Raw genomic sequence first — 21,305 nt, 5'->3', positions numbered from 1 at the left:
GAATTTTTAGTGCAACCCCATATTTGCACCCCATAGGTCCAAATTGGCTTTATAATTATATTATAGATCAACCTCTTTGATTTTAGTTCAAGTTGGGAGTATCTTCCGACTAACCAATATAGTCGTTTTATTTTGGTTCTAATATGTTTTGCTTTTTGTCTAACGTGATGCTTCCAATTTAATCTACCGTCAAGATGGATTCCAAGGTAATTAGCTGATTCTGCTTGAGCAATCGGGCATCCATTGAGTGATATAATTAAGTTTTTATTATTTCGCCTCAATGCAAAATTAACGTGGATAGATTTTGAGCTATTAAGTTGAATTTTCCAATCTTTCGTCCAGTTCTTTCGTTTCGTAGATTTCGTTGACTGCCACTTGTAATTTTTCTATTGCCCTAGGCAGAGATATATCTTTTGCCATAATAATTGTGTTGTCAGCAAAGGTTCCAAGAAGTGTTTCTTTTGTTCTTGGAATGTCAGCAGTGTAGAGCAGATACAGGAGAGGTCCTAAGACGTTACCTTGGAGCTCCAGCCGAGATATTTTTAAATGTCGAGAACGCCATTTCGTGCGATACTCTAAATTTTCTTCCGAATAAATATGACTCCAGCAATTGACAATAGTTACGCGGTAACAATTTGCTCATTTTACAGATTAATCCCAAATGCCAAACCCGATCAAAAGCTTGTGAGACATCCAGGAATATTGCAGGGTAGTATTTATTTTCGTCAAACGCTCTTTCAATAGCCGCAGTTACTATGTGCACTTGATCGATTGTTGAATGGTGATTTCGAAAACCAAACTGGAAATCTGGTATTGTTACCAAATGTTTAACACGTTTAAATATCAGTTTCTCAAATAGCTTTGATATTGCAGGTAGTAGCGAAATAGGCCTGTAAAATTCGACTTGTTCTGCAGGTTTGTCAGGTATTTTGAGCATAATTTGTGCAACTTTAAAGCATTCCGGGACATGCTTCAGTCTTAAACAGGCATTAAATATATATGTCAACATGATGATTGCTTTTCGTGGCAGTTCTTTCAATAATCCAGGTGAAATGTCATCTATACCAGGTGCCTTTTTAGGATTGAGGTTATCAATTTCAGTGCCAACTTCCAGTGGAGAAATTAGATTTAGATCTATATAGGGTTGAGAAACAGGAGATGTATCCATGGTAGATTCTATATCATTAGGTCGAAATATGTTAGCTAAGTATAGTGCGAACAATTCAGCTTTTTCATTGTCGAAGTCGAACCCATTCATTTCGATCATTTTTAATTGGCGGTACTCGAATAATTGGTCTTTTAAAACTTCGAGTTGATTTCCATAGCGAATAATCTTTGTCTGCTTGTGGGTTTAATTCATTTACAATACTTTTGAAAGCAATTCTGTTTATATTCTTTGATCTTTTGATTCGTCTGATTACTAATTCTATTAAAAGTAGTTTTGTGAGCAGCATTTCTGGTTCTGTGCCATACTCTTCTAGCTTTTCGCCTTTCTTTTATCATTTCTCTAATTTCGAGGGGGTAAAGTACTTCATATTTTGATTTCTCTCTTGCCATTGGGGTAGTATCTTTTGCAGCTGAATTTGTTCAGTTATATGTTTGGTTTGTTGCTCTAGATCATCTATAGTTTTAAGTCCTACTTTTAAACTTATTTGTTCCTGCAGTATTAATCTGAATTTGTCCCAGTCAGTATATTTGTTGGTAAAATTAGGCTTTTTTGCTTTTCTTAGGATTGTCGCTCCCAGTGTTAACAATACTGGAGTGTGATCAGATGTTAGATCGCACAAGCTTTCTGGGAAAGTCAAAAAAGACACATCTCCCACCTGAAATCTGAAGGGTCAGGTAACTTCGCAGTCCCGGACAGCAAAAAAGCCGATCTCTTGGCCGAATCGTTCGAAAAACAAATGGAATGCCTACCTTTTAAAAAGGGAAGTGGCGCCACTCGTAACAAAAAAGTCATCAGCGAGGCCCACAATCTAGGGAAAGTAGCGCCTTCAAACTATCTCCAAAACCATCTAGTTTCACCAAAGGTTCTACAAAAAATCATCAGTAATCTTAAACCCAAAAAGGCACTTAGATAGGATGAAATTTCAGTATTCCAACTCAAAAAGCTCCCACACAAGCAGCTCTCGGAATTAACCAACATCATAAATTCCATCGTGCGGCTGTAACACTTCCCAAAAATTTCGAAACATGCACACATAGTCGTGATTTCGAAAAAAGGGGCAGTTCCGTGCTAGCTCTCAAAGAGAACGGTCGTGACCGAGCCTGATTAGTTCAATGTCCAAGATTGATGAAAGAGCGATCCTTTTTGCACTCAACTGGTTCACTAAACAGAACCATATCATACAAGAGAAACAACTCGGGTTCAGAGCCAAACATTCATGTGCACATCAGACTACTAGATTGGCCGCAGAAATTCACTTCGCCATGAAGAAAAAGCACAAGCTCTGCGCGGTCTTATGAAGAAAAATGTTGAAACCGCCTAATACGCGGATGACACAGCTTTCTTCACCAGTTCTCATTCTGTACATGCCGCTCAGAGAAAACTTCAAATTCAATTAAATGCCACAGCCCGTGTATTATGAATGATGGATCTTCTACATTTGTATCGGCCTTGTCAGGCACTTTATCACACTTGGACCAGAGCCTATGCTCTTCCTCATTGGTTGGACAGGCCAGATGGACAACTATAGCTGATATGATCGTGTAAGCGCCGAAAAGGCGCATTTACAGACAAGGCAATGGCGTCATGTACATCAGAGCCGACGTTGCCTCCTGACCATTATCCCAGCTTTCCTAATTCTAATGGACCATCTTCCGAAGACAGCCGAGATTTGCTCATAGAAGATTTAAGAAAACAGAATGAAGACCTGCGAAAGCAGATAGCCGAAGTGAAAATGTTCGCTCAAGCACAGACAGACGCCCTGAACAAGCAGACGGAAAAGAGCGAAAAGGCTTCCGAAGATCTTAAAGGAGAAAATCAATCAAGAATCGAAATTCTCACTGCTACAATTACAGACTTCATGAAGTATCAAAAAAAAGTAGCAGTAGCGATCCACAGGGGTCAACTGTGAGGCGGTTTCGGTTTAGTGTATTGGTAAGCCCAGAGGCAGTCCCACATAAACCGGTCCAACTTGTCACTCCAAGGCAAGTCTCCGCGACCAGGTATGCGTCATGCATTCCACCGCCTGGTTTTAGACCAGACCAAAAAAAAAAAGAAAAAAGGAGCAGATTCTTCGCCTTCAGACTACAGGCCCATCAGCCTGCTTAGTTCAATGTTAAAGATTGATGAAAGAGCGATCCTTTTTGCACTCAACTGGTTCACTAAGCAGAACCATATCATACAGGAGGAACAACACGGGTTCAGAGCCAAACATTCATGTGCACATCAGGCTACTAGATTGGCCGCAGAAATTCACTTCGCCATGAAGAAAAAGCACAAGCTCTGCGCGGTCTTATGAAGAAAAATGTTGAAACCGCCCAATACGCGGATGACATAGCTTTCTTCACCAGTTCTCATTCTGTACATGCCGCTCAGAGAAAACTTCAAATTCGATTAAATGCCACAGTCCGTGTTTTATGAATGATGGATCTTCTACATTTGTATCGGCCTTGTCAGGCACTTTATCACACTTGGACCTGAGCCTGTGCTCTTCCTCATTGGTTGGACAGGCCAGATGGATAACTATAGCTGATATGCATGACAGCGATCACTTTCCCACTCTGGTTGAATTCACTGGTTGACTCATCTGGCATATCACGTACAGCGATTCGACTTAATATTAGAGGCATTGATTGGGAGCAATACAGGTCGCTGATTGAAACCACCCCAATCACTGAAAATACAGACACAGTTGTAAAAGAATTCACAGACTCCATTATCAATGCAGCTAGAAGATCCACTCCCATCAACGGCACAAAAATAAACAAATTACCTGTACCGTGGTGGAATAAAGACTGTGCTAGGGTGATAAAGGATAGGAAAAGGGTCATTAATAGATTCAAATTAAACTCAACGTCCGAACTTTTCCAAAATTATAAAAGATTAAAGGCAATTTCGAGAAGAACTATACGGCAAGCAAGATTAAGCTCTTGGAGAAAATTTACAAGTAGCCTTACCCCGCAAACCTCATCCCATACTATATGGAGGAAAATATGCATACTAAAAGGCACCCCAAAATCCAAAATACCAGTAATGGTTGATGGAAGTCGACGTATTGAAGACCCCTGTGAGATGACTGAGATGTTTACAGCGCACTATTATTCCATACTAAACAAACATAAGGAGAAAGAGATCAACAGTAATGATGGGACAAGCAAAAATGCACATGACTTTTTGAATACTTCATTCACAAATGAAGAGCTTAATAAGGCCATGAGCAGGGGTAGAAACACATCATCCGGACTAGACAACATTTGCTTCCCATTAATCAAAAATCTAACCCAATCGCAACACTACCATCTGCTTAATATCTACAATGAAGTTTGGATGAGGGGACATCTGCCTTTGTCGTGGAAACAGTCGCTATTAGTCCCTATATATAAGCCAGGTAAACCACGGCATTCAGTATCCAGATACAGGCCCATCGCGCTAACCAGCCACCTATGTAAAGTACTTGAGCGCATGATCTACTATAGGCTGATATATATAATTGAAAAACAGAGACTACTAAATAATCGTCAGGAAGGCTTCATAAGAGGATACTCTATACTCGATCACTTGATCGGGTTTCAGGAGGACCTTTGTGAGGCCTTTAACGGCGGTTTTTCTTGATTTAGAAAAGGCCCTTGACTCCATCAATATTGATAGCATCCTGAAACAACTATCTAACTGGGAAATAGGGGGCGGAATGTTCCTTTTCATTGCCTCCTTCATGGCTAACAGAAACTTTGGGGTCAAGGTTAATGGAGTACTATCAACAACATATTATCAAACTAACGGTGTACCTGAGGGCTCATGTATTAGCCCATTACTATTCATTATTGCCATGAACTCCATTAACAAAGTCATCCCCACTTATATCAAAGCCCGAATCTATGCGGATGACGTGGTTATTTACCACAAACATACAGACCATAACTATAGCCAATCCCTATTACAGAATTGCCTACGTGGGCAGGACGTAATGGGTTGAAGTTCTCAGCAGAGAAATCCGTGAGTGTTCCTTTCTGTAGACGGAGGAGCTGCTCGCGAATAGCAACACTAATGATGGAGGTTAAGAACCTGATAAATAAGCCAGAACACATTTGTGAACAAGGAATTTTCCTTGGCTTGCTATTTGATCATAGGCTCAATTGGCTCCCACACAAATTATATCAAGGATAAATGTTTGGCAGACATAGGCTTATCAGGCGCTGATCAGAAGCAAATTAGACTATGGAAGCCAGTGCTATATTACCGCACCCCCTTCATACGTGAAGAACGTGGATCCCGTCCAAAACGCCGCTATGAGAATCATACTGGGAGCATTACGCACTAGTACAGTTGAAATCTTACAGTGTGAAGCACAGATTTCATCACTCGAGTCACGGCGAGAGCTTGTGCTACTAAACTATGCAAGTTCCCTCAAATTCCGTCCAGAATTGAACCAGTTTCCTATCTTTTTCCCACCGAAAACAGACTGGATCAATATAAAGAAGAGGCACTTGAGCCCTTCATCAGTTTTCCAGAGGATATGCAATCGAATAATGATTGCGATCCCAGATGCGAACAGTAGAATCACTACAATACCACCATGGTAGTTCTCAAAAATACATACAGACCTCTCTATGAAGGCTCTGCATAAGGAAACAGCTAGTCCTTCTACAATAAAAAGACTTTTTAGAGAGATAATTAAAGAGAACTATCCGAACCATTTTGTCAGCTACACAGATGGTTCAAAACGAAAGAACTTTGTGGGTGCCACTTACACGTCTAGCCTACTTGAGAGTCACCTTTGGCTTCCATCTCTGAAAAATCACCTATCAGCGAATCGATAATAATAGTATCGGATTATATGAGTTCCCTAGAAAGCCTAAGATCGGTAAGGACAGCCCACCCTCTGGTCACATACATCAGAGAGCTACAAAGCTACAATATAGGGCTGTAAGAATAACATACCTTTAGGTCCTCTCTCATAAGGGAATATCCGGTAATGAAAGAGTCGACCACCTGGCAAGTAGGGAAGAGGAGTCAATCAGGTTAAACGATCTGTTTAGTAAAACGGATGCCAAAGTTTATATGAAGGACCTCAATAGGCAGTTGACCCAACTGGATTGGCACCTTCTCACAAAAAAACAACAAATTGAGGGAAATTAGGAGGATCTTCTATCAACCCATACATTATAATATCAGTAGACATAAGGCACGCATCCTCGCACGACTACAAATAGGGTACTGTAAATTAACTTATGAATATTTGTTGAAGGGACGGAGCCCACCCTTGTGTGATCTATGTCAGATTCAGCTTAGCGTCAAAAGTATGATGATCTGAGGAGACAACTGAAGATGCCGAGAACATTGGAGCAATTGGCCAAACCTGAGCAGATAAACCTGCTGATTGATTGCCTAAAGACCGCAGACCTACTACAACATTTGTAACACTCATCTATTATTATTATATTATATATATTATAATATTATCATGTAATTTATATATTTTATAATACAGTATTATATATATATATATATATATATATATATAATTTATTTTTATCTAAAATCTAAAAAGGCTCTCTCCAAAGGCTACGGTGTCGCAAGTGCTTAACCCTCTCATCTGCAGAAAAAGTAAATTGTTCCCGATGACTAAAGTTTTGCTTTACAAGCTACTTATCAGACCCGTCATGTTATATGGATCTAAAACTTGGTATCGGTTTATCAGGCCGGAACTAGTGGAAAAGCTTCAGGTAATCCAAAATAAACTTTTCAGGCAAACTCTGAAAGCGCCATGGTTTCGCTCTCTTTTCTTTTCTCTACCCCCTTGTAACAGTATCATTTCAACAGCGCTACCAGTGTTTTCAGTTCTCGTGAAAATTCCTTCCGCAAAATCGTAGTGAGTGTTCGAACAAACAATCCGATCGACAGCCACATATTCCGACCGACCGACCCACTAAATGAACATTCCTATCTATCCTACCACCAGACATACGTAACCTCTATGAAATAGTTAACATGTGTTTCTGTTGCCATTTAAGTGCAACAATAACCATAGAGTAAAGTTTTTTCAATCAAAGAATAATACATTTGTTAAAATACTTCTAGAAATGAGGATACTAAGAATAAATATATGTATATCTATTAAATTGAACTTTGTGCTGTCTTTGGCCTCTCATTTATTAAGCATTTTAGAATAACGCTATTCAACGTCAATTAAGTAGGTACAGAGAAACGATGAGGTTAGCTTAGTCATATAATTAATATTATAGTATATATATAATAGTTTTAAAATTAACATTTATTATTCACAAGATACACAACTGAACATGTTTAAATAATAAAGTTATTTTCCAATTCCACACAACAGTGCGCTTATAACAGACACTTTCTATTGTATAAGGTAGTTTGGTGTTTCTGCTTGAATATTTTATTCCCTAATACCTTTATGATCTATTTTATTCTATTACAAAACACAACGTCGATTTATTACACATAACATTTGATGCAAGAATTATACTGATGTTAAAACTATTTATACTATTGAAATGTATATCATAATTAACAAATATACATTTTTATACCCATCCCCAATATCAACGGAAATATTAGAAACAATTAAATAAACCATTTCACTTACTAAGAATAATATATTAAAGAATTTGCACTCTATATATTTTAGATTCGAAAAAAAGGTGTGGTCTTTGGGTTTTTGTTGAATATATATTATACTAGAGACATTAATTAAAACAAATATTAACTGTTATATAGTTAACTTTAAAATAAGGTCAATAAGGGAATAATCTGAAATTTAGCTTTATGTAATAAAGTTCCACAAAACTGTATAGAAATATATATAATATAAAGTAAGAGTAGTCATCAAATAATTTATTGTTTCATAATAAATTATTTCATGCTATAAAAAGATCTCGTGATATTGTAGTCATACTCAGTATTATGTTACAGCACCACATTTTATACACACATGTATGCATATAATGCAGGGGCAATTTATGACAAATATAAATACCTATAGTCAGTAAAGTACAGATTAGTATAATTCAACCAACTGTTTTTTTTCAGCTAAATTTCAGATTATTAATTTCAAAAATATTCTAATTTTGTTGATACAATTTTGATGTGCAAATGTCTACTGCAGGACAAGTCCAATTCTGTTACATCCCATAGATGGACACTTCCAATTATAAAGGTAATATTGAAGCTTCCCATCTCCTATTCCAAATTTCAATGATTCAAGAAATTCAGAGTTATCCATTAAGTCCAAAGCATTAAAAACATCAAAACCCAATCGCTTAGCAGATATAAGAGCATCTTGCATGAGATCAACCCAAGAAGTTGTTGTACTAACATTATAAAAACTATATGCGGCCTAAAATGAAAATACAATATATTAGTGTTAAATTAAAATAAAATATTATTAAAATTGGACACACACAATAGGCATTTCATACCTTCAAACTTTTATGCACTGGATGATGCATTACACTACTTGGCAGTGTATAGTAACTGACAAAATCTGTAATGTTTCCTCCATTTTCTACCACAAAACTATCAATAATATTTGGACGTGGTACAAACCAATGAATAAAGTCCTCTTTGGTGAAATATGGCGCTAAGTCAAATCGACTTAAATACTAAAAATTAAATCAATAAGATTAAACCTGTTTTTTTATTTATTGAAGATTATACCTCTATTAATAATTTATGTGCACCATCAATATCTCCTGGTCTCATTTTTCTAAAACCTGGGGTTTTTGCATGTTCAGGCAATTTGTAGAGTTTTAATGTTCTTTGCATTGTCATATTGCGAGATAAATGAGAAAATTTTACCTACAGAATATTAATTGATAAAAAATTAATTAAGCTGTCTCACATAAATACAAATACAAACCTCTATTAATTTCTTTGGATTTAATGATCGATGCCAATAGGTACATGTTGAAACTGGTTTTGGCAATACAATTCCTGCTGTATACACTGCTTGAAATAAACCAGTAAGATGTACACGTCTAGTTATTTCTCTAATCAGAACTGGAGCTACTCTTTTTGAACGTAATTTTTTATGAACGCAAAGGAAATTTATTTCCACCATTTTTTGACTCCTAAGCATAATAATATATAAATATAAATTAATATATTAGATTTATCTGCTTACTTCTTATATATATTTAAAGTTGCTGGAATTGCTGATATAAAACCAACTAAACGACCACTTTTAACTACTCTAACACCACAATGCCATTCTTTTTTCCATCCAGGTGGCTGAAGAGCCCTGGAATTATTATCTTTATTAAGAATACCTGTACATATACACATTATTACCATTTTAAAAATTCAGGTTGATAATCAAATCTGAACATGGAATCGTCATCTTCAACATAATTTTCATTTAATAAGGTGTACAGTTCTTTTAAAACTAAAGGTTCATCAAGTTTTAATGTATCCCAAGTAAATCCATCAGGTAACGAATAGGGTTCAGCCCTAATTTCATTAACTGATCTATCTGGCTCAATTGCTTCATTAACAGTAATCTTCTCATCTATACAGTAAAAAAAAATTACACATAATACTAATTATATAGTTGATCAAAATACCCATTTTAGGAACTGGTTGTGTACTCCAAAATTGATAGGACTTTTTAAGGGCTTCCTCTGGAGTTTTTGCTGGTTTCTGAGATAATGTAAATACTTCCATTGCAGCTTTAAGATCTTTTATAGATATTGTATTTAATGGATTAGAGAAACCAAAAGACTCATCTGAATTTTGCTCATTATTCAAATTCTGATTATCTTCATTTTTTCCCTTTTTATTGCGATGTCTTTTTTTGGCACTAGGTAGAGTATGAAATAAACAATATTAAATAATGGCATACTTTAAATTAACTAGAAATAAATTAACATATCTTAAACTAATTCTACAAATGAGGTTAGAATAGTTGTGCAAAGTCATTTAAATAAAATGCTAAGTGTTTTAGTATGAATTATCCAGACTTGATTATTCTAAAATTACTCTTTATATAGACTTCTAATAAAATATCGATTAGGGTTAATTTAATTCGTTTTAAAAATGAAGGTTACACCTTTGATCTATTTTTTTCTATAATTATTTTTCATAGGCTACTAAGCTATCAGTTATAACGTGTTATATTTTCTTTACCTTTTGCTTTGAACATGATTAGGTAAATTGCCATCCAATTTACTGTTAATATCCGATTTTTCCGGTAAAGTTTTTTCTGCTTTCGCCGTTTTTTCAGACATTTTGAGACAGAAGAACAAGGTGACAAAAATGACACAAGGAAAACAATCCAATCCAACGTCGGTATTATAAAATACTATTTTATCAGTAAAATCTGAAACTCAAAAGTGACACCTGGAGAATGACATGGAAACTAACATTTTTGGCATTCCATAGATCTATTTGTATAGCTATAGAAAAACTTATAGCCAAAAACAGAAATTAACCTAGAATTTTTGTATATATTCGTTGTTTATTACGTACCCTACGAACAAATAAAAGTTTTATTTAATAGTATATATTGATTGAATCATCATTCTGATTTCCAAATGTACAAGGATTATTGGTGTTAAATATCTTAGAGAATGACTGAAAATATTGTAGAACTTTTATTCTTTGATACTTTTGCCCATGATAATACTGAGGTAACATCTTGAAATATAGTTTTAAGTTAAATTTGTTATTACGAATGTTTTAGGAAATTAATTTAGACTTGGTACAATTTCCTAAACCAGTGTATGTTACTGAGGTTCGAATAATACCATTAGGTGCTAGAGTACAAGCTGATTTTCCCGGTGGAGTTAGATTAGGAGCTACAAATCCTAGTCAGTTTCAAATTGAATTTTTTGTTAATGATTTAGGTAAACCTGGGGCTAGCACATTTGAGACATTAGGAGCATTTGAATATGATCAAAATGGTAAAATTAATCTTGAATGTACTCCTGATGATTCAGTGAGAAAAATACCAACTGATGGATTAGTTTTAAAAGGTGCAAATTAAATACATTTTACAAGGTATGTTATGAAGAAATGTTTGTTTAGGGCTGTATACCACCATTACATTAGCTGTATATGGTACATTAACAAATAATATTGCTGAGCAGCTTGTTCAACCTGTAGTTAATCCAGCACTTCCAAATCCACCTAATACAATTGCTGATGCTCAACAGATAATATCTGGTTCTTCAGTTGATGCTGAATAGTCTCAAGATAATATTTCAACGCAACCATTAGGTATGTTTTAGTTTAAAAAATCTGTTTTATGTTTACCTTAATTTCAGAATATCCTAATCAAGCGGCAACAAACTATCAACAATATAATCAGCCAGAGTCATATCAACACCAAGAATTTTCTGAATACTATAACGATGTTCCCAAAGACCCTAGAAGTTATCATCACACTCCAGAGACTGAGTGGGACAAAGGAAGAAATAGAGACAGTGATAGAGAGAGAAACAGAGACATGTATCAAGTATATTATATGATAATCTTTTTAAATACTATTTTAACTCAATTTTCAACAAGGATAGGGATCATGAACGAAGGGATAGACGATACTCCCGTTCTGAAAGCAGAGATCGGGATAGGCCTATTAAGGACTATCATGAAGTTGCAAGAGAAAGAGATGGGTATGATCGAGAGCATGAAAGAACAGATTATAGGCAATTTGTTTTCTTTTTGCTGTTTATCAATTATTTATATTTAGTATTTTAGAACTGAGCGAGACCGAATAGATCATGAATGGCAAGAGTCTGAAAGAGACAGGGATAGAACACATGATAGAGAAAGGACAAGAGATAGAAGACATGATGACGGATACCGGAGATCTGAAAGGTTTGAAATATTTTAATTCTTATGATTTATAAAAATATCTACCGTTGAAGGTATCGGGATGATCGCGAAGAAAGGAAAAGGCCACGGACACCACCTATGCAAATGAGCCCAAAAAAACCACATTCTCCACCACATATTGAACAGAGTAAAGATATTTTATCTCCAAATGGGCATACAGATATTAATGTACGTGAAGAAGAGATAATAAAAAAGGATGAAAATGTTCAAGAGGAAATAGACAATTCAAAAGAGGCGAGCAATCATATATATCTGTGGACTTTTAACCCAATATGTTTATGATTCTTTAATATCTTCATATTGTATTTACTATGTGTAACATATTGTTTTTATACTTTTTTATGTAGGTTAAATCACCAATTAATGAAGAAATTACTCATATGGATGTAGAAGAATTTGAACCAATATTGAGTGATGAAGACATAGTTGATGATGGTGAGCACTACCAGGATTCAGATTATGATTATTCAGCATATACAAATAATGATGACATAATTAGGCTATTTATACCAGGTTTGATAAGTTTTATTAATTTTATACCAAACTAAAACTACTATTTATGCAGGAGTGACTGAGCTTAAAAAATATTCTAAATCTAAAAAATATGTTATCAGGGATAATTCAATTGAACTTGAAGAGGGTTTGAAAACTATTATAGGAATAGCAGATGATTATTTGAAATCTAGCATAACTAAATATGTTCTGGATAATTTTAATAAGCACAACACGGAAATCAAGGAAGAGTTTGTTCATTTGTGCGAAAAACTTATTTGTACAGTAAGTTTTAGAATTTTACTTTTTAGATTTTTTTAGCAATTAAAATATTAAGATAAATTATGTAATTTTTTTCATTATAGATTGGAGAACCACCAATATTTGTTGATATAATGAAAGTTCATAATGTTGTCAGATCTCTTATTACACCTAAAATGAGTGTCGAAGATCGAGAATTAGCCAATCAAACAAACTTTATTATCGAAACAATTACAGATTGGTTAAAAATATCTTTAAATTATGATATGGCCAATGCGCAAGATCAGCCTGCTTATAAAATTCGACATATCAAGTGTGGCGTCAGGTAAATTACAATTAATATATTTTAGATATTTATAAGATCTAAAATGTTAGGACTTTGAAATAGTAATCCATGTTATTGACATTTAAATATAAAACACTAATAACTTCAAAATAACTTTTGTTCAAGAATGCAGTCATCACTGAAAATAACAACTTTTTACCAATATTCTAATTGTAGTGGTTTATAAGAGGTAACAATTTGTATTACATAAACTTTCAATTTTGTTAGAAGCAGAATCTCTTCTGCCTTGGAACTTCGAGAGTCTGCCACATTTTTATAACAGTTAGTAAAGAGTTAATTTGTTGCTTACTAACCAAACATTCACAATTGTAAGGTGAATTGTTTTTTTGTTGTTAGGTTATTTAATGTAATACCTATTGGGATAATCTTTCATTTGTCATTCAAAGGTAAGTGCGCACTTTGCACGCATTGGACAGATCTTTTTTTTCCATCATTACAGATACAACCCAATGGCCTGCGTGCTTTTGACCTCATTATTAACTTTCCTTTAATATTTCCGACAAACTTTGATTCAAGCATTTTTTAAAGCAGAACGACGGATTATTAATTTGGTTAGTTGTCATCGTCAACCAGAGTCGGCGCGCGTGGAATATCTGTTTCTCAACCAATATGTTGCTGTTAGTGCCGCAGGCCAATATTTTTCACTAAATTTATTGGCGATCGCTTTCTATGATTCGCATCTTTTCGCTCAAAGTCTCAAAGATGTTTTTCACATATTATCGCATCTAATTGATTTAATATGTTAAAATATATTACGAAAATACATTCTTGGACGAATTCTTCTGATTTTTCTTTCTGAATATTAATTTCGCCTCTTATTTCAAGTTTCATCCATAGCCACGAAAGAACTTTAGCCAATAGAGTGTAAATTTAATCATGAAACTTGGGTTCTTATGAAAATATCGTCAAATTTTTGGTTTTTCAAAAAGACATTTACAATACAAAATAAATAGGTAATTAGGAAAGCAACAAAATATGTTTTTGGATGTTTAATAATGCACGTACTTTTTCACGTGTCTAATGTAATGAGCAAATGAAAAAATTAATTACTAACGATTTAAATTTTTAGGTTGGCTGATTGGTTATGCCACAGCGAAGAATATATTCAGTATATATGGAATAAAAATTATAATCTTCATAGAGAACTTCTTGATCTTTATCGTCAAGAATTTATGGCTCTTTCTATAAAACTTATGATACTTAAAGCTCTTGACACATATCTCTTACATAAATTTGCTATTGAAAAATTTCTTATTAGTAATTCTGTAAGTAATTCAGTACAGAATGGATATACAGATACTGTGTTGCCAAATCAGAGTAATGGTTATAAAATAATTATTGAAGCTCTTGATAAAAATCCTCTAGTTCGTATAAAATTTGCTTTAAGCTCTATTTTAAAAAAACTCAATTTATATGAAGTTTTATTCAAAATATACAATATTCTTATTAAATTGAGAAATGTATCACATGATATATCAGCAGAAGAAATTAATTTGATTACTAAGTCTCTAAACCAGATTTTGAGTTATTGTAATAGTGGTCCTTTTACTATGTCTCAGCCTAAAAGATTTCTTCCTGTATCAGCGCAATTTGAAATTATGCGAGCAGATTCAAGGAATGTATTAGTTCATTATTTTGGTATGTTCAATCTTCTTCAATGCTTTTTATTATTACTAACTTATCCCAGCACTTTGAACTTACCTCCAATAAAAACGCCTATATTTGAAATCGTGTCAGCTCTTTTGGACAACACAGAAGGTTTGCAGTATCTATCTGAAAATAGTTCAACTGTCAATGTTTTATTAAAGTGTCTTCTTAGAACAGATGAAGAAATGCAATATAGCCTTAGTGATTGTATTGAAGTGAAATCTCATAATTTAGGTTTAAGAATTGCCTATAAACTGCAATGTTTATATCATATTGAGTGTTTACTAGATAGTGCCAAAAGTAATTCTTTTGATATTGATGCCTTTGATATAATTGATCAATTACATGGTCTATTTTGTTTAACTTTTTCACCAGTCGGTAAAATTTCCGTCAGTGAAATGCTAGGAATGAACGAAAATGCACGGTGTTTATTGCAATTCTTTGATAATGTTCCGAAATCAGAATCTTATTTGCAAAAACTCAAAAAGTCATCTGGAACTGGGTATGTTTTAGATTTACTATACTATACTATCGTTGTGGTTCCAAATATTAAATTTTTGGAAAAAAATACCAAAACCATAAATTATATTCTAAATCTTATTTATGATGATCAATATGCATTTAAGATTAATGAAATAAGGTTGCATTTAACCCCACTAGAACAGGCTGTTTCTTTGAATTATGATAATATTTCTACTTTTGTTGAAATTATGGAAAAACAAATGGAGAATGTAATTTCTCATCCTGGTCCATTGATTACAGCTTTAAGAATAGTTCAATATCTAGGAATTTCCAATTATCAAAATAAAGATATAATATTATTAGAAAATCCATTAACTAATTATGTTGAGTTGAAATATAAGCATGTTATTTTGCAATTATATTCATTAGATGGAACAATTGTACTCGTGAAAATTCTTCAAAAAATTTGTAATCATTATGAACAACCCGGATTACATAGTTCAATACTAGCATCTAATCATGGATTATTGCTTGTCAGTGTTATTTACCCTTGTATTGTTTTGTTAAAACAAATGTTGGCTTATGTTGTGCAGTGTAGAAATACTAATTTTAGAGATTTAACTACAATACCGGTTTTGCTTCAAACTTATAACTTTTTAAACAGTTATCCAATAACAGCAATAGGCGCTGAATTAGCAAATAAGAGCCAAATAGCCATAATTGATACTTTATTAGTATATACACAACCCCTTTCTGATGAAATACACGAAAAAGATAGTTTGAATAAAACATTGTGGTCTCAAATGTGTGGAGAAGTGATAAAATTTATTACTACAGCACCTTATACTTTTGTTTCCGGGTTGTTAATTTTATCAGAATTGTTACCCTTACCATTACCTATTCAAACTCGTGATGAATTGACGAAAAGTGAAATTACATGGGCCATTAATTTACGCAAACTTTGGTCGGCTCATTTATATCCCTACAACAATGCGATTCAAGAAATGGTTAACCGGATTTGTATATCGACACAACCGCAATTGCTTAATTTGCTTCGTCGAATATGTGTTCAGATATCCGATTTAGCAGCAAATTCGGCTTTAATAATTGCCAGAGGTATGTTGGATGCTGTATATAAAGCATTATTAACTAAAGATGATGGCCCTTGCACCAGCCATGTTGCTCGATTGCTTAATTTTCTTGCATGTTTAGTGACACATAATACTGTTAAATGTGCTGTATTACATTTAATGCACACGAATTCAAATGTAACAGGAAATCAAGAAAATAAGTATTCTTCTTTAATATTAGCTTTTTCAAATATTCTAAAAAGAAGTGATGTAACTTCAACCAGTCATATACAGGCCCAAGAGTGCATTCTTAGTATACTGCAAAGTTTCTGCGACGTCGAGATTACTTTAATGCAAAATCCCATCGAGGGTACATTAGCTATTAATTCGGAAACGTATTTAGCTAATGCTATGCCGATTAAAGAACATTTGCTTACATTCATTGATATGATATTGGATCATTTAACTTCAGACAATTCCTATGTCACTTATTTACCCATTGTACGAACTCTTCTGTTATTAACCGAACATAATTATGGATTTTACCATTTAAGAGAGCGTTTGTTAAAAAGAGAAAAGTTGTTTTTAACAGTCTTAAATAAATTGTCTCAAAATTTTTCAAAGACAAGTGCAGAGTGCTTGTCGACATTAAATACTTTGGTCGAATTTTTGAGAGTATGCTTAATTACTGAAGAAAATGATGCCACACTTCTGTATTCTTCGAGGACAATTAAACTCACAGTTCAAGAAGTGAAGAATTTAATGGGTTGGGAAGATGCTAGTGTGGACGGCGAAGGAAATAATCATCCTTTTTTGCAACTTGAGGAGGTACTTAAGGTATATTCCGTTTTATAAATTCAATCTTTCGAGTTATTGTTATTTAAATACTTCATGGTGAAGGATCAATTGAAATATTATTTTTAGAAAGAGACCGAAGAAAATACAAGTTTTGAAACTATACTAGAAGGATTATCTCTTTTTTTGAAACAATTACAAACTTTGGATCAAGAATCTGAAAACGAAATACCGCAGGAAGTTCTTTTACCTCCACCAGAATCACTTTTAACTCAATATGCGAGTAGAATTATATGCAGGTAAATTTTGTAGTTTTATTCAGATATGATTTTATTACAAACAATTTTATGTCAATATAGTTCTTCGGATGCGTGTGATGAACGATTGACGGACCGTTATTGGTTAACAATACCAGCTGATGAAGGAGAAGGTGAACTAGAAACAGTAAGTAATGCTATCTATTTTACTTCAGTTATATGAAATGAATACTTTTTGTAGGTTCCATGTGATCTCTTTGAAATATGCCGACAGCTTCCACCAGAATTTAATTTAATTAAAGAAGTAGAGAAATTGTGTCGAATTTCACGAACAGAAACCCCTAACACTGATGTCACTAATAAGCAAAATGAAGAACAACGAGCCAAAACGAGAAAGCCATTTAGTAAGTACATTCATATATTTCTGATTTTGTGAAAAACATTCATTTCATTTATTATTTAACTGTGTCTTGACATTCTTCCTCATAATATTCACACTCCTTATAATAACACATTCAAACACCTTTTTTACATAAGCGTTTTAACATCAATAATCTTGCAAGGACATGAATTTAATTTTAGTTACTCCGATGCGTCCTCGAGGGTTTCCTAGAACCACACCACAAAGGCCTGATTTATTTAGATCGCGTCCACCAAATACTTCTAGGCCTCCATCACTGCATGTTGATGATTTTGTTGCATTAGAAACATGTGGAGCTCAACCAACTGGACCAACAGGTATTAGAAAATAGATATTTTTCAAATATATGATGTATAACTATAACTAGGTTAGTTATTTTACTAGGTTACAATAAAATAAGTAGAGAGATATTAGCTTCTACACGTATGGCAAGAGGATCCAGAGGAAGAGCCTTTGTTACCTCTGAACGAAGCATGCAGTATAATAGGCAAATGTAGGTAGACCATTAAAAAACACAATATACTTATATTAATTTTTCTTTATTTTAGACCATGGTGGGGTGCCCCATTAACAAGAAACCCTTATTTTTAAATATATAATTTGGAAGTATTGAACATTAAAATTATAATCTATTAATATGTATCTTTTATTTTTCAAACATTATATATAGTGTAAATATAAGGAGTAAACCTATAAAAATTGATCCAAACAAACCAAAAAACAGAAGTATATTTGATGGTGGAGTAATTTGTTCAATAATTAGAGTGTTTTCAAGAGGTGATAAGGGCAAAATAAATAATAAAAAAAAGGTATATAACAATAAAACAATACTTAATGATAATTTTATGATGCCAACATGCTGGTCAGTCCACATATTAGCTAAAGTATTCCTTCTCAAATTTTTCAAAATCTTCATCTGTAAATACAGTTTTTGATTTTTTTCGTTTCTCTTCGGTTCTTTCTATAGGTCTTTTTGTCCTACCCCTCTCAATAATCTAAAGATGTTATTTTTGAAAACTTGCAGTTGAATGAAATTCAAGTAACTTACATTTTGAGTGTGTTTCTTGTCTAAAATAATAATGCTATTCCTCTTAATTAACTCCAATTTTCTCAAGTTTTCTTTTAAAATTTGACCTTTTGTTTTTAATTCTTTCTTAGCCTCTTGTACAGTTTGCTTTTTTTTAAAAGCTAGTCCTACTTTCTCTAATAAAATATAATACACCTAAATTAATTAACTTCTTCAATTAAAATGAGCATTTTATTACCTTTTTTTCCTTTCTTATATGACTTTCCAATAGTTTTATGATGTTGAGGTAACAACGCCAAAACATCTGATTTCTTCTTATTCTTGGAACCTAAATTATTTAATTCATATGATAAACTCAATGCTATAATAAGTTACCTTTTGTTTTGAAATCTGGATCGACAACTTCTAAAGCTTGTTTAACTAACGCAGCGCTCATGTTAAGATGCTTTATTTTTTAAAACCTATATATTTTAGAACCATAACCCACAAAACATTGAGAATCTCTATCTTTTGTGCCATAACCTATTAAATCAAATTACCTATCTCTAACCTAGCTTATTCAAATTTTCTATGTCCATAGTAGGAATGTCGAAATATATCGATGGATGAATATTTATTTTCAAAAAATATCGATAATTTTGTTTTATTATTTACGAAAAAAAAATGACATATTCAAGAAATTTAAAAATGAAAAAAAATTCTTTTATTAATCAATAGCCGATATATTAATATATTTGTTTTCCAATTTTATTTAAAAATATATCGATTTGTTTAAAAAGAAGTATCAAAATATTTAATTCTACAATAAATTGATATTTTTTGAAAATCTATAATCTATTATACGATCTATGAATATTATTCTCCGCGGCCGACATCTCCAGGTCACTAGGGGTGTTGAGCGCCAAGAAAAATAACGGTATATAAAAAATATTTCGATATAACCTTGGAATAAAACATGATTTTTTCGTTTTTACCATTAGATATATAATTTTTATCGTAACTGCTGCAAGAATGGCGCGATAAAACAAGCTATTACTTCGTAAAAAACTTACTGCAAAAACTCTTGTCAGTATATTTTCACATAATAATGTTCTAACAAAAGATAATTTCTTAGGAAAAGCTACAGAATCAATCGTAAAGAAAGAATATTTATAAACAGGTTGGTTATTTCTTTCTCAGCCTCGTTCATATTGGATTACAAGAACTTTAAATGTCACAGACTTTCCTGTCTAATTCGATAGAAGGAATCTTCTGCTGAAAGTCGTGGACTACAAATAGAAATTTACTATAGAGGTATATAAATGTTATAACAATACAATTTTTGCCATATTCTGAAATTAAATACGTGAGCTAAAAGTCCCGCTACTATTGACGCAATTTCCGCTGAATGGCAATAATGGAACGATTATTTTCAATAAATATTGTCACTATTTCTGCTCGTTCTTATGTCGTATATTTATACATAATACAATTTAGATGTCTTCACAACATAATGGTTAAAGCGAAACTGAGCTGAGAAAATGGTAGCGGAACTTTTGCCCCACCCTATATTATGGTATTATAATTCTTGGTCCTTTTGAGCAAGCAAATTTTGAACAAAAACAAAATTAAATATCAATATCTGTTCTGCTTATTCGCCAAAATGTTGGACCAGGACAAAAACAAATAATATTTTAAAACTTATGTAATCATATCTTATGATCAAATAACTTTTGTTTTATTAATGGTGCATATGTTTCTGAATTAATTGCTGACCTGACCTATTGACTGTCGGAACAAAGTGTAGTGTAGTGTCCAATACATGGTTCATTCTATTAGTATGTTAATCTATATTATTTGAAAACCACTTGAAACGAAGAAGTATATATTATTCATTTACCAATACAAATATATAATTAGAGAAACAAAAAACAATTGAACTTTGCCAGAAAAAACTACTACCAAGCCACAGATTTATTGAAAATTAGTCCATTCGGATTCTCCAAGTTGTGGCGGATATTTTAATGATGTTATGTTCCATATTTGATTAAATATATGAACATTTTAATATAATATAGGATAGTTGATATAATTGATATGATAGATATTATTAGGATGGTTGGTCCTTGTTGAATGTTATATTTTTGTTAATTTACAATCACAATTACGACGACAAATATAAAACACTTATCTGGCTACCAAACAGGATGCTTAATTATTAAATCGTTAAATAATATGTAAAAAAGAAGTGTTTTTTAAAGAAAGTTTATAAAATAGATTTTTATCTTTTGAATATAACACCACTTAAACATCGCTTAAGTGAGAGTCTTCATGACTTTTTTGCTAATGTAATATTGAATGAAATATAATATTACTTCATTTCTTGGTGTTAATGTATTATGTATTATGCAGAACATAACACATTTAGCATTACTAATGGAATTAAAAATAAATAACACAGAAATTAGGGTTTTATTTCTTAATATATTATGACTAAATGAGAGCCTTGTAAGTGTCTACAATCAT

General features: G+C 32.9%; 4 protein-coding genes across 4 annotated transcripts; 2 read left to right on the top strand and 2 right to left on the bottom strand.

The window, feature by feature from the left end:
• Window positions 1-7,378: 7,378 nt before the first annotated feature.
• Window positions 7,379-10,475, bottom strand: LOC143193541 (glycylpeptide N-tetradecanoyltransferase 1). Its single transcript, XM_076399807.1, has 8 exons — window positions 10,313-10,475; window positions 9,751-9,986; window positions 9,479-9,695; window positions 9,312-9,428; window positions 9,048-9,258; window positions 8,846-8,986; window positions 8,608-8,790; window positions 7,379-8,525 (listed from the first exon to the last, which is right to left on the bottom strand). Exons 1-8 carry the CDS (start codon window positions 10,411-10,413, stop codon window positions 8,286-8,288), a joined length of 1,446 nt encoding a protein of 481 aa, XP_076255922.1. The 5' UTR covers window positions 10,414-10,475; the 3' UTR covers window positions 7,379-8,285.
• Window positions 10,476-10,508: 33 nt separating this feature from the next.
• Window positions 10,509-11,590, top strand: LOC143193542 (protein virilizer-like). The gene is made up of 4 exons (XM_076399808.1): window positions 10,509-10,815; window positions 10,869-11,160; window positions 11,213-11,404; window positions 11,452-11,590. The coding sequence occupies exons 1-3, from the start codon at window positions 10,756-10,758 to the stop codon at window positions 11,371-11,373; spliced, it is 513 nt and encodes a 170-aa protein (XP_076255923.1). The 5' UTR covers window positions 10,509-10,755; the 3' UTR covers window positions 11,374-11,404; window positions 11,452-11,590.
• LOC143193661 (protein virilizer) lies at window positions 11,433-18,409 on the top strand. The gene is made up of 14 exons (XM_076399984.1): window positions 11,433-11,642; window positions 11,696-11,832; window positions 11,885-12,004; window positions 12,055-12,256; window positions 12,370-12,535; window positions 12,588-12,799; window positions 12,880-13,100; window positions 14,191-17,137; window positions 17,225-17,394; window positions 17,455-17,539; window positions 17,594-17,756; window positions 17,935-18,090; window positions 18,146-18,266; window positions 18,322-18,409. The coding sequence occupies exons 1-14, from the start codon at window positions 11,433-11,435 to the stop codon at window positions 18,362-18,364; spliced, it is 4,953 nt and encodes a 1,650-aa protein (XP_076256099.1). The 3' UTR covers window positions 18,365-18,409.
• LOC143193543 (uncharacterized) lies at window positions 18,294-19,341 on the bottom strand. Its single transcript, XM_076399809.1, has 4 exons — window positions 19,176-19,341; window positions 19,039-19,128; window positions 18,822-18,976; window positions 18,294-18,768 (listed from the first exon to the last, which is right to left on the bottom strand). Exons 1-4 carry the CDS (start codon window positions 19,234-19,236, stop codon window positions 18,649-18,651), a joined length of 426 nt encoding a protein of 141 aa, XP_076255924.1. The 5' UTR covers window positions 19,237-19,341; the 3' UTR covers window positions 18,294-18,648.
• Between the last annotated feature and the right edge of the window lie 1,964 nt (window positions 19,342-21,305).

Source organism: Rhynchophorus ferrugineus, unplaced genomic scaffold, assembly GCF_030347505.1.
Source record: "Rhynchophorus ferrugineus isolate W39M unplaced genomic scaffold, kcgeb_rfMv2 rfM3, whole genome shotgun sequence".
NCBI classification, from domain to species: Eukaryota; Metazoa; Arthropoda; class Insecta; order Coleoptera; family Curculionidae; genus Rhynchophorus; species Rhynchophorus ferrugineus.
Note: the sequence above shows the minus strand (reverse complement) of the source record. Positions and strands in the feature narration are given on the sequence as shown.

Bases quoted from the DNA above. Each gene is read 5' to 3' on its own strand.
- LOC143193543 (XM_076399809.1), bottom strand. From the start codon at position 19,236: ATGAGCGCTGCGTTAGTTAAACAAGCTTTAGAAGTTGTCGATCCAGAT. The intron at 19,129-19,175 runs GTAACTTATTAT...TAAATAATTTAG, and splicing joins TCCAGATTTCAAAACAAAAG to GTTCCAAGAATAAGAAGAAA. The intron at 18,769-18,821 runs GTAAGTTACTTG...TAACATCTTTAG, and splicing joins ACAAGAAACACACTCAAAAT to ATTATTGAGAGGGGTAGGAC.
- LOC143193661 (XM_076399984.1), top strand. From the start codon at position 11,433: ATGTTTACCTTAATTTCAGAATATCCTAATCAAGCGGCAACAAACTAT. The intron at 13,101-14,190 runs GTAAATTACAAT...TTAAATTTTTAG, and splicing joins CATATCAAGTGTGGCGTCAG to GTTGGCTGATTGGTTATGCC. The intron at 17,757-17,934 runs GTAAGTACATTC...ATTTAATTTTAG, and splicing joins CAAAACGAGAAAGCCATTTA to TTACTCCGATGCGTCCTCGA.
- LOC143193542 (XM_076399808.1), top strand. From the start codon at position 10,756: ATGACTGAAAATATTGTAGAACTTTTATTCTTTGATACTTTTGCCCAT. The intron at 10,816-10,868 runs GTAACATCTTGA...CGAATGTTTTAG, and splicing joins TTGCCCATGATAATACTGAG to GAAATTAATTTAGACTTGGT. The intron at 11,161-11,212 runs GTGCAAATTAAA...ATGTTTGTTTAG, and splicing joins TGATGGATTAGTTTTAAAAG to GGCTGTATACCACCATTACA.
- LOC143193541 (XM_076399807.1), bottom strand. From the start codon at position 10,413: ATGTCTGAAAAAACGGCGAAAGCAGAAAAAACTTTACCGGAAAAATCG. The intron at 9,429-9,478 runs GTAATAATGTGT...TAATAATTCCAG, and splicing joins CAACCTGAATTTTTAAAATG to GGCTCTTCAGCCACCTGGAT. The intron at 9,259-9,311 runs GTAAGCAGATAA...TATTATGCTTAG, and splicing joins ACTTTAAATATATATAAGAA to GAGTCAAAAAATGGTGGAAA.